General features: G+C 41.5%; 1 protein-coding gene across 1 annotated transcript in view; it reads left to right on the top strand.

The window, feature by feature from the left end:
- Positions 1–15,601, top strand: part of astn1 (astrotactin 1) — a gene marked incomplete at its 5' end in the record, with an annotated part of 377,223 nt that overhangs the window by 125,352 nt on the left and 236,270 nt on the right. The window contains 2 exons of the mRNA XM_083928387.1: positions 1,814–1,951; positions 11,337–11,487. Coding sequence (XP_083784513.1) covers positions 1,814–1,951; positions 11,337–11,487 — 289 coding nt within the window. The remainder of the gene's footprint in view (positions 1–1,813; positions 1,952–11,336; positions 11,488–15,601) is intronic.

Below are 15,601 nucleotides of genomic sequence, written 5' to 3'. Positions count from 1 at the left end.
AGAGCATGGTCCGTCCTTCTTTTTTTCTATGTCCTAAGCCCGCCTCTCCCAAACGGGCTGTGGACGGCAAGCGTGCCGCTCCTAGGCGCGGTACGTTGCACTCACACTGGTCAAACGAACTAGGCTTTACCCGTGAAATCTGTTTGGGCACGGTACGGATGGACAGTGTGAGTGCGCCCTTATGAATGTGCTTCATTACCACCAACTCTCTGAAGACGCTAATTATTTCACTGTAACTGCAGGTGGCTGTTTGCACTGATCTTTGTGATTCGGACTGTTTTCTCAATGAGGCTCATTAGCATAGAAAGATTCACATTTTGCGGCAATTGTATGCATTGTACCTAATTTAATATGTGCAAATATAGCTATTTGCTTGGAAGTGTATTTAGGAGTGCATTTCACCCTTTGAGGGTGCTTTGAGAATTATGACCCAATGACTCAGTGTGGAGTCACTTACAGCTGAATGAAGCACCCTTCATTAGTGTATAGTGTAAAAATACAGCGGCAAGCTTTGGGACCAACTTCCCTCCCACCGGTAATAAATAATAATGTACAAAGACAAAGATTCATTGTATTAAAATTAACATGAATCTGCAATGCACAGAAAAATAAATGAGTAATACATCGTCCCAAACTTACTTTTTATGTTTTTTTCATTCTGTTTATGAGCTGCTTGGTTTTCCAACATCCCTTGAAAATATAATTTACGATCAAATTGACCATTTTCTTGACTAAATGAGGCTTTATTATATCCTAAGCTGCTGTAATTCCATTTTTTGAGCATGAAAAGAGTCTATCAAATTTCTATTTTAGTTACGTTATTACTATCCCTAACGGCATGGAACTCACATTTGTATGTCAGGTATGGGTGTGGGTTTTGGCCATGCGATCCTTTTGTGAATTCACCTGTCAGTTTGTCATATTTGTCAGCAATTTTTACAATTCTAGAGCCCAAGAAAAGCAAAGATGTTGGTCAGTCCACTACTTTGGTCAAGACTAAAACAGCTCAACAACAATTGAAGTTGCAATGAAATATTTTGTGTTGGTGCTCAGAAGATGAAGCCTCATCCCTTGATATGCATCTGGTGCCAACACAGTCAAAGTTTTCACTTAAACTATCTTATCTTCTTATTGAGATGGCACAACATTTTAGTTTTTAGTCAAATATCTCGTCAACTTCTGCATGGATTGCAGGATGATTTATGATAACTCTGGTGATCCCTGACTTTTTATTCTAGCACAATCATTGGGTCTAAAATTAGAATCCAATATTTGACCAAAGCTAATGACATTCCCATCATCTTCAGCTGTACTTCATGTCTAGTGCTAATTAGTAGAGATGACCAAGCTTCATGAAGCTTCATGGACCATTTTCTGAGCCCACTAGATGGCGGTATGTGTTCATCAAAGGGTTGAATACACACTGATTTGCCACTCCCTGATCCTTTTTCTTTAAACCAAGTATGCCATCTAGTGGGGTTCATGAAGCTTTATTCAGACACCAATAGTTATTAGATAATGCTACTATGCTAAACTTAAGAAGGAGAACATGGTAAACATCATACCTGCTACACATCAGTGTGTTCTAGCCTTCAAACTTAAGTAAATGAATGATAAAGCTTTCCAATCCTGTTATAGGGGGTTTTCTTTTAAACATGTACATCATTTTTTTGTGTCATGACACATGACAAACTTTCCGTTTTTTTTTCAAATGCATTCCACTAACTTGAGCTTTTTTCTTGTGTTGTTTGACAATTTAAAAGGCAAAACCTGCAACCTTACTTGTCAAATCTACCCTTTTTGTCCTTCGCAGATTCACATACACCTTAGGAGAAGGGATGTGGCTGCCGTTGAGTAAAAGCTTTGTCATCCCCCCCGCTGAGCTTGCCATCAACCCGTCAGCCAAGTGCAAGACAGACATGACAGTCATGGAGGACGCGGTGGATGTACGGTGAGATGACATTTACTGGTACCACTTACCACTTTCTTGTGGGGACGTTTCTGAGACATGAAGATAGAAGCTCCAGCTTCAGAAATAAAAGGCTCCATAAGGTTGTGAGGCAAGGTAGAATTTTTCTGAGTGCTGCACCACACTGTGCGGTAAGACATCTTGTTTCTTTGTATTGCTGAACTGAAGAAATTACGAGGAGTCTATGTCCACAAAAGTACATATTGGCTTTTTGGTATAATTTTTCCATCATTTCCATCCGTCATCCCCAAGAACGTAGCTGTTTACTCTCCAACCGTCTAACTGCTTTATACTCACTCAATCAGCATTTTTTATTTTTTATTGTTGCAGTCAGAATTAAACAGCCACAAGGGCATTGATGCAGGGGGCTTAGCGGTTATGATTCAGAGGGGAATAAAACTCTATCATCATGATCTCAAAGTCAGTTACAAGGATGCTGAAGAGTTAAAAAAAAAGAGTAAGGAGAAAGAATGACTTTGCTATTTAAAGCCATCAAGAGCATTTGGATTGTTAAGTGGTTCTAAAATCTGCTCTGTGTGCAGTGGTTGTGTTTGTGTCTGGGCTGCAGAGAGAGTCATAAGTGAGCCAAAAACAATGCTGCAGTATTAAACTGGACTCAGCTGACAGCAGTGACACAACAGAATTATTTAGCCATTTTGCTTTGCTAGCAGAAGGGGGGTGGGGCTTCACGATGAAGATGTTCCTCACACGAGAACTTTGATCCAGTGCAACACAGCCTCTTATCAAGAGGCCATGTTATGAAAGGGGGATGGACTGCATTGTTTCTTTTCCTTTTTGCCACTCCCTAACTGTTGATCTTGCACCACCTTTCCTCTACCAGCCCTTTGGCTTATGACAAGGTAATGAAACAAAGAAAAAAATTAACCTAAAGTTGTGTATTAAATAAATGTACATACAAAGTTGTTTGTTTGTGACCCCCGTCATCTTTCATCTACTGAGTAGGCCCAAATTCTGTTGTGGATACGCAATAATAAAAAAATGTGGACGATGTAGTTCATGAATGAAAAGAGACAATATCTGCTCCCAATGTATGCTACTCCCATAGTCTGCTCGTGTGACTTTACAATCTTAAAGTGAAATTCCGGCGTAAAATCATCCCAGGGTCTTTTTCGGCAAATACACTCATCAAAAAAGCCATTGAGACAATTTTTTTTCCGTGTAACAATTATTAACTGAGATATCTCGGAGAGTCGCTAAAAGTCGCGGACAGTCAAATGCGACTAACACTGATTACCGCGGGGCAGAACGATGTACACATTAAAACAGCTTTTTTAACCACTAATACTGCTGAAGATCAAAGACCAAACCTCTCCTTCACCGTACTGCCCGAGCTAATCAGTGTTGGCCACATTCTGCTGTTAGCAACTCTCCGGGAGATCTCCGTGGATAAATGTGAAAACGTGTCAAACACATACATCATTCTGCACAACTTAAGAAAGAAGAAAGAAAGAATGCCTTTATTCGTCCCGCAAGGGGAAATTATATTATTCATGTTACACACAGGCTCGAAATACACACAGACGCACAAACAAGACCTATATACGAACATGCAATTAATGGAGAGATGTCATAGCGAGGGGGCTGCCAATGGATCGGCACCACGAGCAGTTGGTGGTCCGGTGCCTTTCTCAACAGCACCTCGTCAGCCACCAGCCCACACTCCATTCATGGTCCACACAGGGACTCGAACCGGTGACCCTACGGTTCCGCCGATGCAGTAACAAGAAGAAAAACATATTTCTGAGTGGATTCGGACTTTAAAGAATCAATATAAACCTGTGAAAGCCTAGACACAGCAGTGCAAAGCTCAACTTGTAAAACTAGAATCTTTTGATTCCAAATGCATACATTTGGCAACATCCTGGCCTCCTGTTTTGTCTCTGTATGACCCAGCTGTTACTAGGTGTACTACTATGTACTCATAACCTTGTGAAGGACAAACCTGTACACTTTAAACCTACTTTTCTCAGCGGTCAGCAACATTATGAATCACCAAGATAGTTATTTGACTGCATCTGGTCTGGCACTATTATGCTGAAGCATAAAGTCTGTGTGCACAGGATTAGTTTGGGAAAAGAGGTATGTTAATGTAATTAGTAGTGGGATTTGTCTTTTCGTGTATGCTGGAACATGCCCTGTCAACAAGTTAGTGTGCACAAACGTGTCAGATCCTGGCCTAATATACCGATGGTTATTTGCCCTTTGAAAATGATGTCAGGTATAATTAGTCTCGCTCAAATGAATATCCCCATCATTTTTTCTCATTAGCATGTGGGCACTCACAGAGTTTTTTCTTTCCCAGCCAGCGGCTAATTTCAAGCCCTCGGATGTCTGAGATACAAAGTATTCCTACATGAAAATACTGTGAAATAAAATTAGGCCAGGATTAAATGTGAGGCCTCCAGTTTTTTTGCTAATTATGAAAAGGAGTGTGTGAGGTATTTAGAGCAGACATTTTAAGGGACAATTACCAGGTAAAACACAGGCATTACATATCATCATGTTTGATTCTTGAGATAGCAGTGACAACTGTGGTCATCTTAGCATGTGATAAAAAATAATTTTGCAGAAACATAAGTAAATTATGTTATTTTTGCTTGCCACTTATGTAACATTACATTAGATTAGAACAGTACATAGATTGTTTTGAATAAAATGAAAATTGGACATGGAACCTCATGACTTTCTTAATCTAGTATGCATTTATTTTTTCAGTGTGCCCATTTCTGTGATTCCTTAAGGCTTGGTTTGTCAGTTGAATGAGGAAAAGTTTAAAATTCTTTGGGACTTGTTCAGTGTTCGAGTTAAGGGAGGCAGCAATTGAAAAGTAGTGTTGCATACTATACTGTACCAATAATACTAATAATAAAGTACTGCATGCCCTGCTGTCAAAAACTATACCCCAGTACCTGTACTTTAAGAGTGACAGCGTTTTAAATAATAAAAGCCGTAGCCTATTTCCTGATGAGGTGTGCCTTCAATGTGCGACAGCGGGGCAGTGAGTATGCAGCACCCCGCTTCTTCCTTCGGCTGCAGATTGTTTTTCCCCTCAGGTCGGCATGGTTTGATGCACGACGCATTGTGCTCTGCTGTGCAGGGACATGCTGCAACTATCATCATGACAAAACAAGGGCATGCGTGCAAAGAACAGCGCTCTTGCTGATTGTCCACGGCATGTAGACAAAGCAGACGACTCAGCCCTCAGTCACAGCAAGCCCACAGAGACCACAAAGCGCAAGAGTTTTTGTACATACATACACAGACCAAGGGAGGCAACACATCCAACTTGGCAGTTAGAAATGATCTATTTATACTATCAGTACCATATTTTTCGGATTAAAAGTGGCTCCGGAGTATAAGTCTCACCAACCGAAAATGCAGAATAAAGAAGGAAAAAAACATCTATAAGTCGCACTAGAGTATAAGTCACATTTTTTGGGGAAATTTATTTGATAAAATCCAACACCAAGAAAAGACATTTCATCTTGAAAGGCAATTTAAAATATAAATAGAATAGAGAACAACAGGCTGAATAAGTGTACGTTATATGACGCATAAACAACGAGCTGAGAACGTGCCTGGTATGTTAACGTATCATATTACGGTAAGAGTCATTCAAATAACTATAACATATAGAACACGCTATACCTTTACCAAACAATCTGTCACTGCTAATCACTAAATCCACTGAACTCTTCTTCCTCGGTGTCACTTCTGAACAACTCCGCCAACTCCAAGTAGCAGGTAGCATCTTTTTTTTCACAATGCACTTCTGCCATGTCCCGCCCCCGCTGAATTTTGATTGGTTGACGTGTGTGTGTGACGATTGCTGATATACACCTAGGCTCTTACGTGACTGACATAAATAATAGCCCGGGATATTATTTGATATTTTACGGTAATGTGTTAATAATTTCACACATAAGTCGCTCCAGAGTATAAGTCGCACCCCCGGCCAAACTATGAAAAAAACTGCGACTTATAATCCGAAAAATATTTAGTAGTATTTTCAATGCTCATCACGTACTTCTTTGTACTTTTGTGCATTACTAGAAAATGCAAATATAACTAGAACTGCAAGTAGGTATCAACGGGGTCCAAGCCCCCTGTGCAACTCGGACCTGGCGACCCGCAGAGGCGATGCAATTTCGGACCCGCAGGTCCATGGGCATGACGCAAGTTGCAGCTTGAAAGCAGCACAGATTGTAGTTTGAAAAAGAAAGTGTAGGTATTTTAGTTTGTTTTATTTTGCAGAACAGCCCCAGCTTGTGGCCGAATGATGTTCGATTTTGCACAGACCCTCAGTGCGGCTCGGGAAAAACGCTTCCAAGTTCTGTGATGATCAGAGAAACTACCTCAAAGTAACGCACAGCTTCCCGTTTTGGAGATGATACTAGCACATTGGGGTTTGGTGGATTCTCCCAGACTGATTTTAAGTGTGTAAAAGGTCAATGGGAAGATAACACATTTATTTATTATCTTAACATATTATATATTTTTCAACATATTTATCCCATGATAAAACACAAAATATTAAAGGTGTAAGCAGCAGCATCAATAAATGAGCCCTTGTATTACCCCCTTTACGGACAGGACGTCGGTTGACATAGGTGTGAGTTTCCGTCACCATGGGACACATGTAGATGCTATTTCCTGTGTGAACCGTGCGGCACAGGAAATTATGTATTGCAAATGATGTACCACTTCCTGTGTCCACTATGTGATGCCTGAGAAGACTTGCTAAACATGCATTATGTATATATACAGTTTATTTAAAATTAAATGTTCGTAACACAAGGCCTACCACCTGTTGTCAGGTGAAAAAGTATAGAAAACTTGATTTTTGTATCGCCACCTCTTACCTTAAATACCTGACAAATGCTGCTCTTGGAGATCCTGCAGTATCTTTAATTATTTTTTTGTTTCGGTTTCTTCTGTCACCAGGACTGAAGTTCTTTTTGTTACATACTGTAATACATCTGCACCACCACTTCTTATTTAATGTAAATTTATTCCGTTTTGGGCATGGTTTTGCAATCTTCTACCCCCTCAACTCCATGTTTGCACAATCCAATTCCCCTGTTCTTTTTCAACATTTTATTTTCATTTGGCAGTTTTCTTCAGGAAGCTGTGTAAATAACTCATTTCCTTCTGATCTAGGATCTGTTGAACGCTCTCTTCAGCTTTCCCCAGGGGCAAAAAGGAAACACTGCTAACACATCTTGAAGCTGCTGATTTACGCTGCTTTTGAACCGCGTTGCCCCATGTTTGATGATCATTTGTCACTCTGCCTTGCTCCCTAGCCGATGGAAAAATCGCAATAAGCCCTGCTCTTCTTTCCTTTGATTAGCTGGCTTCCTGGCAGTTATGACTGAATGAAGAATCAGCCTTGGTTTTTTGTTTTTTCCAAGTGTGTTTATTAGTGCTTTTGTGATGTTGCCTTGAGACTGTACACTGAAGAGTATCTTGGTGGTTATAAAGTTGTGTTTCATTGAGGCTTTTCTTATATTTTAAGTTGTGAGACAAAATGCACTAATTGGAAACTTAATATTCCATTTCCTCTCTGCTTCTGCGTTATACGAAAGCTAATTAAGTGGATATTATTGAGTTTATTTAGTAGCCATTTTAATGATGCCCATAATTGAGGCTTACATTGACTGCCTCTTTCAACTACACACAGCTGTCTAACACAATGTTAAATTAATTGCAGGTGGTGCTTAGTGCTCATTCATTTTAAGCGTCAAATGGGTTTATGCTGTAGCTTTTCTCTTACTGGAACCTGTTACCGCATGAGAAAGTTTTGCGTTAGAAATGCTGAATGGAAACGGCGAAAATAATCAGACCAAATGTCAGTTTAGAGGTCGCGGGTACAAGCGGCCGAAATGGGTTTTCTCAGGCGGGTGGCTGGAGACTCCCTTAGAGAGAGGGTGAGAGGTTCAGCCATCCGTGAGGAACTCGGAGTGGAGCCGCTGCTCCTTGGCATTGAAAGGAGCCAGTTGAGATGGTTCGGGCATCTAGTAAGGATGCCTCCTGGGCGCCTCCCTAGGGAGGTGCTCCAGGCACGTCCAGTTGGGAGGAGGCCTCGGGGAAGACCCAGGACTAGGTGGAGAGATTATATCTCCACACTGGCCTGGGAACACCTCAGGTTCCCCCAGTTAGAGCTGGTTTATGTGGCCCGGGAAAGGAAATTTTGGGGTTCCCTGCAAGAGCTGCTGCCCCCGCGACCCGACCCCGGATAAGCGGCATTTATGCCTCCAAATAAATAAACCATTTTAATTTTTTGACCTTCAGGATAATTTGGGGGCGGCAGTAGCTCAGTCCAGAGGTGACTTGGCTGGGAACCGGAGGGTAGCCGGTTCGAGTCCCTGTGTGGACCATGAATGGAGCGTGGACTGGTGGCTGGAGAGGTGCCAGTTCATCTCCTGGGCACTGCTTCGGCACTGCTTCGCTGCTGTTGAGCAAGGCACCGAACTCCCAACTGCTCTGGGCGCTGGTCACTGGCAGCCCCCTCGCTCTAACATCTCTCCATTAATTGCATGTATATAGGTCCTGTCTGTGCATGTGTGTGTATTTTGGCCCTGTGTAACATGATTAAAACATAATAGAGTGAAAAAATCGAATTTCCCCGTTGCGGGGTTAATAAAGTAATTCTTCTTCTTCTTCTTCTTCTAAACGTAGGCACAGCTCCTAGAAAAGGAAAATAACCTGTATGATGACCAATCTTTCCAGCACTTCAAAATTTTGAGATGAGACGGACGGATAGACAGAAAGACAGACAGACAGACAGACAGACAGAATGATTGAAGTACAGTATATTGTGTTGTGCAATCATTGGATATGTTTTGACTGTAATTGCAGTTCCCAAATAATTTAGCATTCACACTTGCTGTGAGTTTCATCATCTGCCAAGGCTCCGTTCAATAGGTCTCCTATGAATAAATGACAACGTAGCGATGAAAGAAAAGAAAAATTGTTTTGTAAGATAACATCAAGTTGACTGTGAAAGGGGGGATAGCTCGCTCTTTTCTCACGGGGAAAGCAAGGGAGTATGGGGAGCTGTCGAAAAAAAAATTGTGAGTGCCTGAGAGGTCATCATTTTCTTTACAAGGTTCATGGCAATGCTATTTCACACGTTCTTGTTTATCATGAGCACTAGCGCTATTCCTCTGCAGAACTAACGCTGTGATTTAGATTTTATAAGCACACACTGAGGTCCTCTCTGCTTTGTTCTTCATCTCCACCAATTTCGAATACTTATACTGTTACGCTTCTGTTGGATGATCTGCTCATTGACCTTGCATGAGGTTTACAGGGAACACACAACTCATAGAAACACAAAGTGACTGCTCAGAGCAAGGTTAGAGCAATGATTTCATGTTGTTTTTTTGTTTTATCTCGGAAGTCTTCCGCTTTGCATTGCAATTGTGCTGTAAAAAAGCCTTAGCTTTTTCAAATGATGATCGCACACAATGAATTAAACATGCAGGTATTTGTAATTCATGAAAATGTCTTCATTAAGTGAAATAGAGAGCACAGAATGTGTTACAAAGCACAATGTTGAGGCGGCACTTTGACGGTTCCTCTTTTATTCCCCAGACACATGAAACATGATCTGCAGAAATGTCATATCATAATTCATTTAAATAAAAGCAAATTGAATATTGCTGACGGCGAGGGATTATTAATTGAATACTGGATTTAATTCAGAATCATTAGCTTGTTTAAAGGGGATACAGATTTGGGGCGGCAGTAGCTCAGTCCAGGGGTGACTCAGCTGGTAACCGGAGGGTCGCCAGGTTCGAGTCCCTGTGTGGAGCGTGGATTGGTGGCTGGAGAGGTGCCAGTTCATCTCCTGGCCACTGCCGAGGTGCTGTTGAGCAAGGCACCGAACCACCAACTGTTCGGGGTGCCGATCCATAGGCAGCCCCCTCGCTCTGACATCTCTCCATTAATTGCATGTATAAAGGTCCTTTGTGTGTGTGTGTTAGTGTGTGTGTGTGTGTGTAACATGTATAATAACAGAGTGAAACAATTTCTCCTTGCAGGATTAATAAAGTAATTCTTCTTCTTCTTCTTCTTCTTCTTATTATTCTTCTTCTTCTTCTTCTTCTTCTTCCTCTTCTTCCTCTTCTTCTTCTTCTTCTTCCAAAAACTTTTTTCCACTATTTTAGATCTCAATAAGTGGCACTTGACATTTCTCATCTATTGCTGCCATATACTATGAATTATGCCAATGACCTGCACTTTGGAACTCTCTCGCCCAACCTGTCTGCGACTCTCCCTCACCCCCCACATTCAAATCCCGCCTAAAAACCTTCCCTTTTCCCCAAGCTTTTGACCTCCCCTAACCCTAACCCCCCTCACCCCTGTCTTCTCCCCTCGTCTTCCCCCTCTCTGCTCTCCACAGCCGCCCCCTCCCTCTCTCCCCATCAGACCCACCTGTATTCTCCAATCCCTCGTCAGCACCATACCTCTGCTTGTAACTGTCTCTATACCTGCCTTGTTTCTCCGTCTGTACTCTTATTTTTATTATTATTATCTTTGCCACATTCCATTATTGCTTCTGTTTACTGTTGTGCTGCCTTTGCTTGTACAGCCCTCACTGTTTAAACCCCTTTCTTGTTTTTTTTGTTTTCATCTTTGGGTCAATGAAAAGCGCCATATAAATAAAACAAATTATTATTTGTATTATTACTACAACTCTGCACATTTAAATTGTAATTCTTAGTGCCTTCATCTGTCCAAAACGCTACAGATTTATATATATATAAGCTCGACTATATAAACCACACAGCAAAATTGCCATTGTGTTTGGCTAGCACCAACAAGCTAGTGCTAGCCAGTTACTTTACATTTGTACATTTAGTTCCTGTTTCATGATTCAAACTAGGGTGTTGTGGGGCAGTGTTAACGACAGTAGAACTGGCTTATTTAAAACAGTACAACAAGGCTTTAATAAGAGCTGGTCCTCAGCACTTGATATTGATCATTTAGACATTCACCTAAATTGAAATCTGTTTTTATTTTTTTTATGAACAAATCCACTGATATTAAACTGAGATTATGTCTACTGATATACATAGATTTTGCTCCTTAATGCGGGTTTGACCATGGCCCTAAGAGCTATTGAAAGAGCAGCTCAACATTATTTGGAAATCTTGGTTTTGTTGAGCTCCAGGGGTTAAATGTCTCACCTTCGTGCAGTGAAGTAGAAGTGTGACGCTTCTGACCGCACCAGCCAGCTGACAGTCTCTCCTCTACCCAGCAAGCCTCAGTAAATGGCACATTCAATGCACATAACTAAACACGGATCCTCTTTGTAAGTCACTCATTTCTGCTTCAACAGAGAGGAGTTGATGATCAGCTCATCCTTTGACTCTTTGGAGGTTCTCCTGGACTCATTCGGGCCCGTCAGAGACTGCACTAAAGACAACGGAGGATGCAGCCGCAACTTCCGCTGCATATCTGACCGAAAGCTGGACTCCACCGGCTGTGTGGTGGGTCATCTTTCTTTTATTAAACTGTAGTGAGAAGCTGCCATACAAGAGCTACAGCGGCAGAACATGACATTTCCTTTACATTTCTACATTAATAAAATTCAAAGTACTCTACAGTATACTATACAACACTAAAAGACTTTACATCCAGCCCTAGGGATTTATGGCCTCTTCTCTGTCGGCTCATATTCTATAGTTGTATGAATATTCTGTTTTGGCCATCAGTGTTTATGTACATCTTCCTGCGTAAATATTCATGAGCATGTTTGCAGGCCAAGATGACCCATAGCAAGGACAAGCAGCAGTACACAGTTTGACGTTGTGTCTTGTCACATATGCCTCTTAGGCCAACAGCACATTCATTACCTCCAGGTGGTGCCTAGCAACCAGGAAATGTAGAAGCCAGGTCTGTTTTCGTCTCCATCTGTCGGGTAGTCCAGCAACACCGTTCTTATTTGCAGAATCTTAACACCGTCTGCTAGTGTTTTGCTTCTCCTAAATCCCCCCTTTCTATTGAGTAGCTGTCACCCCCCTACACACATACATACCCACACACAAGAACTTTGATGCACTTAAGTTTAGCCTTTCAAGTGGGCTGGGGAGATGCGTTTTTACAGTCCAGTGTGCTTCATCTTATCTTTTATAACGCACCAGGAAACAGCTTGTGAGAGGGTTTTAATGGAAAAATGTTTCATTCATAGATTAGAGCATAAGCATGTATTTCAGAGCACTGACAGGTACGTATATATGCTAATTAGTCAATATCGGAGCCGATATCTGATGCGGGTATTAGATCGGAGCATCTCCATGTGAAACCGTGACTTTTTAAGCTTCTCACGTTCAGTTCTTTAGTATTTTAACAAAAACCACGATCTGTTCCTAAACTTAACCATGTAATGTCGGTTTGAATGTGAATAGATGATAACAGCCTTCTGAAGCTACTGGCAGGTCTAGCAGGTAGTTTCTAACCCATAACTATGAGGCTGATAATCACTGATGACAGCTAAGTAATGGATTGATAGCGTATGAAGCGGCTGATATGAACTGATATGAGCTGTTGAGGAGAATATGTTGTGTTAGTAGGTATGAAGTGGACCCTGTGATTGCTGCCCACTAACTGAAATTGCTTTATACACAGGAGACAGAAGTCCACTGAGTTGCAACAGCATTGCACTGGAATGTCAGAGACCAAAATATCCATCCAATTTCCATGCTGTACCGAGAGATGACAGTGTAGAGATTTCAAGCCAGGGCTTTGAATCTCATGGGCATCTGATGATGTGTTACAGTATGTGTATGTGTTAACATGTTCTTCACTCGTGGGAAAGCACAAGAAAAGTCCATATATTTTGTGGTGCTATTATACATAATTACTGGCAGCTTTTAATAACAGCTTGTATTCACAGGCATATAGAGGGCGGCTTCTTTATGTTGCAGTTTGTTGTAAATCTTTGCCAAAAGCATAAGGAAAAAACCCAACAACTCCCTCTCCCTGAAATGAGTCTCACATGGATCCAAAAAGAAAAAGAAAAGTGAAGAGATTTCTTGCCAGTGCTTTGAGGTGTCATGAGACTTTTCTTTTATATTCCATTAATTTTTGATTTGCTTGTTATATTTTCATCCCTGTGAGCATGTTGGAGAATACTCGATGAACGTTTGTGAGGAAAAAAAAAAGAACACAGTGAATATCTGTACGTACTTACACTACCTATACTTTAATGTTTCTGTTTTCCCACCATTTTCACATGTTCACTAAGTTAGCTCCACTGTTACCATAAATGGAACAGAAATTCTTCCCAAAAATAAATCTGTGATTTCACACTTCAGTGGAGCCTCATTGAGAAGGTGGACAACATGATGAGACCACCATGAGGGGTTTTCAGAAAGACTAGGAAACACTCTTTAGAGTGAGATTAGCTGCTGTTAAATACATGGTGTGTAGAACAAAGCTCAAATAAATTGCTTGCAGAACATTTCTTTAATCCGTAACAACAAGAAGAATTTAATTCTGTTCAGTGTAAAAGCACAACAGGCAGCAGTCCATAATATGCCCGCTCTGATCTATTACTTGCCCCTCTTGCCATGTGAGAACTTGGAAAATCCCCCAAAGCAATTTTCAGTCGAAAGCAACTGGACGATATTTGTCTAGGAAGACATTTCACCTCTCATCCAAGAGGCGTCATCAGTTCATGTACGCATCTGACCAGGATGTGACTGGTCCAACTAAAGGGGCTGTCGGTGGCACAGTCGTTAGAGCAGTTGCCCCATGTAAAGAGGCTGAAGGTCCTTGGAGCAGCGGACGCGGGTTCAAATCTAACCTGCGTCCTTTTGCTGCATGTCTCCACCTCTCTCCCTCTCACCCAATTTCCTGTCTTTTCTATATGATAAAAGGCTTGAAAAACTTCCAACTAACTTTCACAAGGCCAATGATGTCACTTGAACCCTTTGTGCTCCAAGTGCCAACAACCGTGGGAATGAGTCGTTGGTGGGAAGATGGTTTCAACTTGGTTAGGGCTCTATTGGGTCATAACGACAGTTCTTGGAGGCCATTTGCGAACAGTTGTTCTTCAAGGTTGGTTTGTTGAATCTCCTGAAGGGATGAAAGGGCAGCATTGTAAATTAGAGATAAGTGGTGCCTCAGCCCTCCTCCTCTGTTTAGCGATGGTTTCTCTACTTTTGCAGAGATGCTTCTTTTACTCCTCTTTCAAACCATCAGTCCTCTCTGTCCAGGATGTGGACATTGTTGTCATCAAAGGAGTGGGCTTTCTCCTTGAGATGTAAGTGGACAGCAGAGTCCAGGCCTGAGGAGTTAGCTCTCCTGTGTTGGGCCGTGCGTTTATGCAGTGGTTGTTTTGTTTCTCCAATGTAGAGATCTTTGCATTCCTCGTTGCATTGGACAGCATAAACCAGATTGCGTTTGTGGGTGTGTGGTGTTCTGTCCTTGGGATGTACTAGTCTCTGTCTGAGTGTGTTACTGGGTTTGAAATACACAGGGATGCAGTGTTTGTTGAAGATCCTCTTGAGTTTTTGGCACTTCTGTATTGAATCAACCAGGAAGTTGCTGTGGTGGGGGTTTGGTAGGTATTCTGTGCTTCTGCAAAACAAATAACAAAGGAAGGCTGTGGTTTGGGAAGACTTTGTTCACCACAATTTACTCTATGTAGGCGCATCTAATGACATCTAAGTCGCAGTCGGCAACATAAAACATGCAGATAAAACATGAGTTGCATTTAGCTGTCCTGACATTTCACTCCACATGTTCCACTCTGTACTTCTGCTGGACCTGCTGCTCTGTCTCACTGCAATTCGCTCTCCCCTCGTTGTTTTTAAAAGATAATCTCAGTTTTCTTTGTTTGTCATTTTTATCTTCTGGTTACTGCCTACACGTTTAGACTTTATTGCAATTTACTGAGCTACAGACAGTCTTTCACAGGTAGAGTTGAGCCAAGGCTTTAGGAAATGAAATCACATTCCCTCCTTAGTATTTCTACTTACCATCTTTTTTAAAAGTCTGTGATCGTCCCGGCCCTGGACTGCATTCTTCTGAGCTCCCCTTCCTCAGCTGAATCGACGTAAAATTCAGTCCCAGACGCAGCTGCTGCTGTCTTAGTAAATCAAACCGTAATTACACACACATAGCGAGCACAAATTGAATGCAATTGGCAGCACAAATTGCCCTGCACTTTTATTTATGCAAATGTGGCCCTGAATGTACACAATTATCAATCACAAATGAGATGTAGATTGGTAGAAGCAGGTGAGTTTAAAGAAGGAGTTTCAAAGTTGTTTTTTATTCAACTGGGATGTGGATTGTGTGGCTGCAGCCTCATTTGGAAAGATGGCCGTACTTGTTGATTTTTCTTCAGATTTCATTGATTTAGATCTCTTATCCTTGAAGAATATTTGATCACAAATTGATTGCTATTCTGTTGGAATGAGACACGCCATTATTATGCTGTTTATCTAACAACCGCCTCTTAGCTTCTCTGCGAGTCATTGATCCTTACCCGCACGTACACACATCCCAGACCTGTCTATCACCACATGGTACTGCTCCCAGCTGTCCTTGCATATATTACTGTGTGTTTTAGTAATTATCTTGTGACTGTCGAGC

Source organism: Echiichthys vipera, assembly GCF_963691815.1.
Source record: "Echiichthys vipera genome assembly, chromosome: 15".
Classification (NCBI taxonomy): domain Eukaryota; kingdom Metazoa; phylum Chordata; class Actinopteri; order Perciformes; family Trachinidae; genus Echiichthys; species Echiichthys vipera.
Note: the sequence above shows the minus strand (reverse complement) of the source record. Positions and strands in the feature narration are given on the sequence as shown.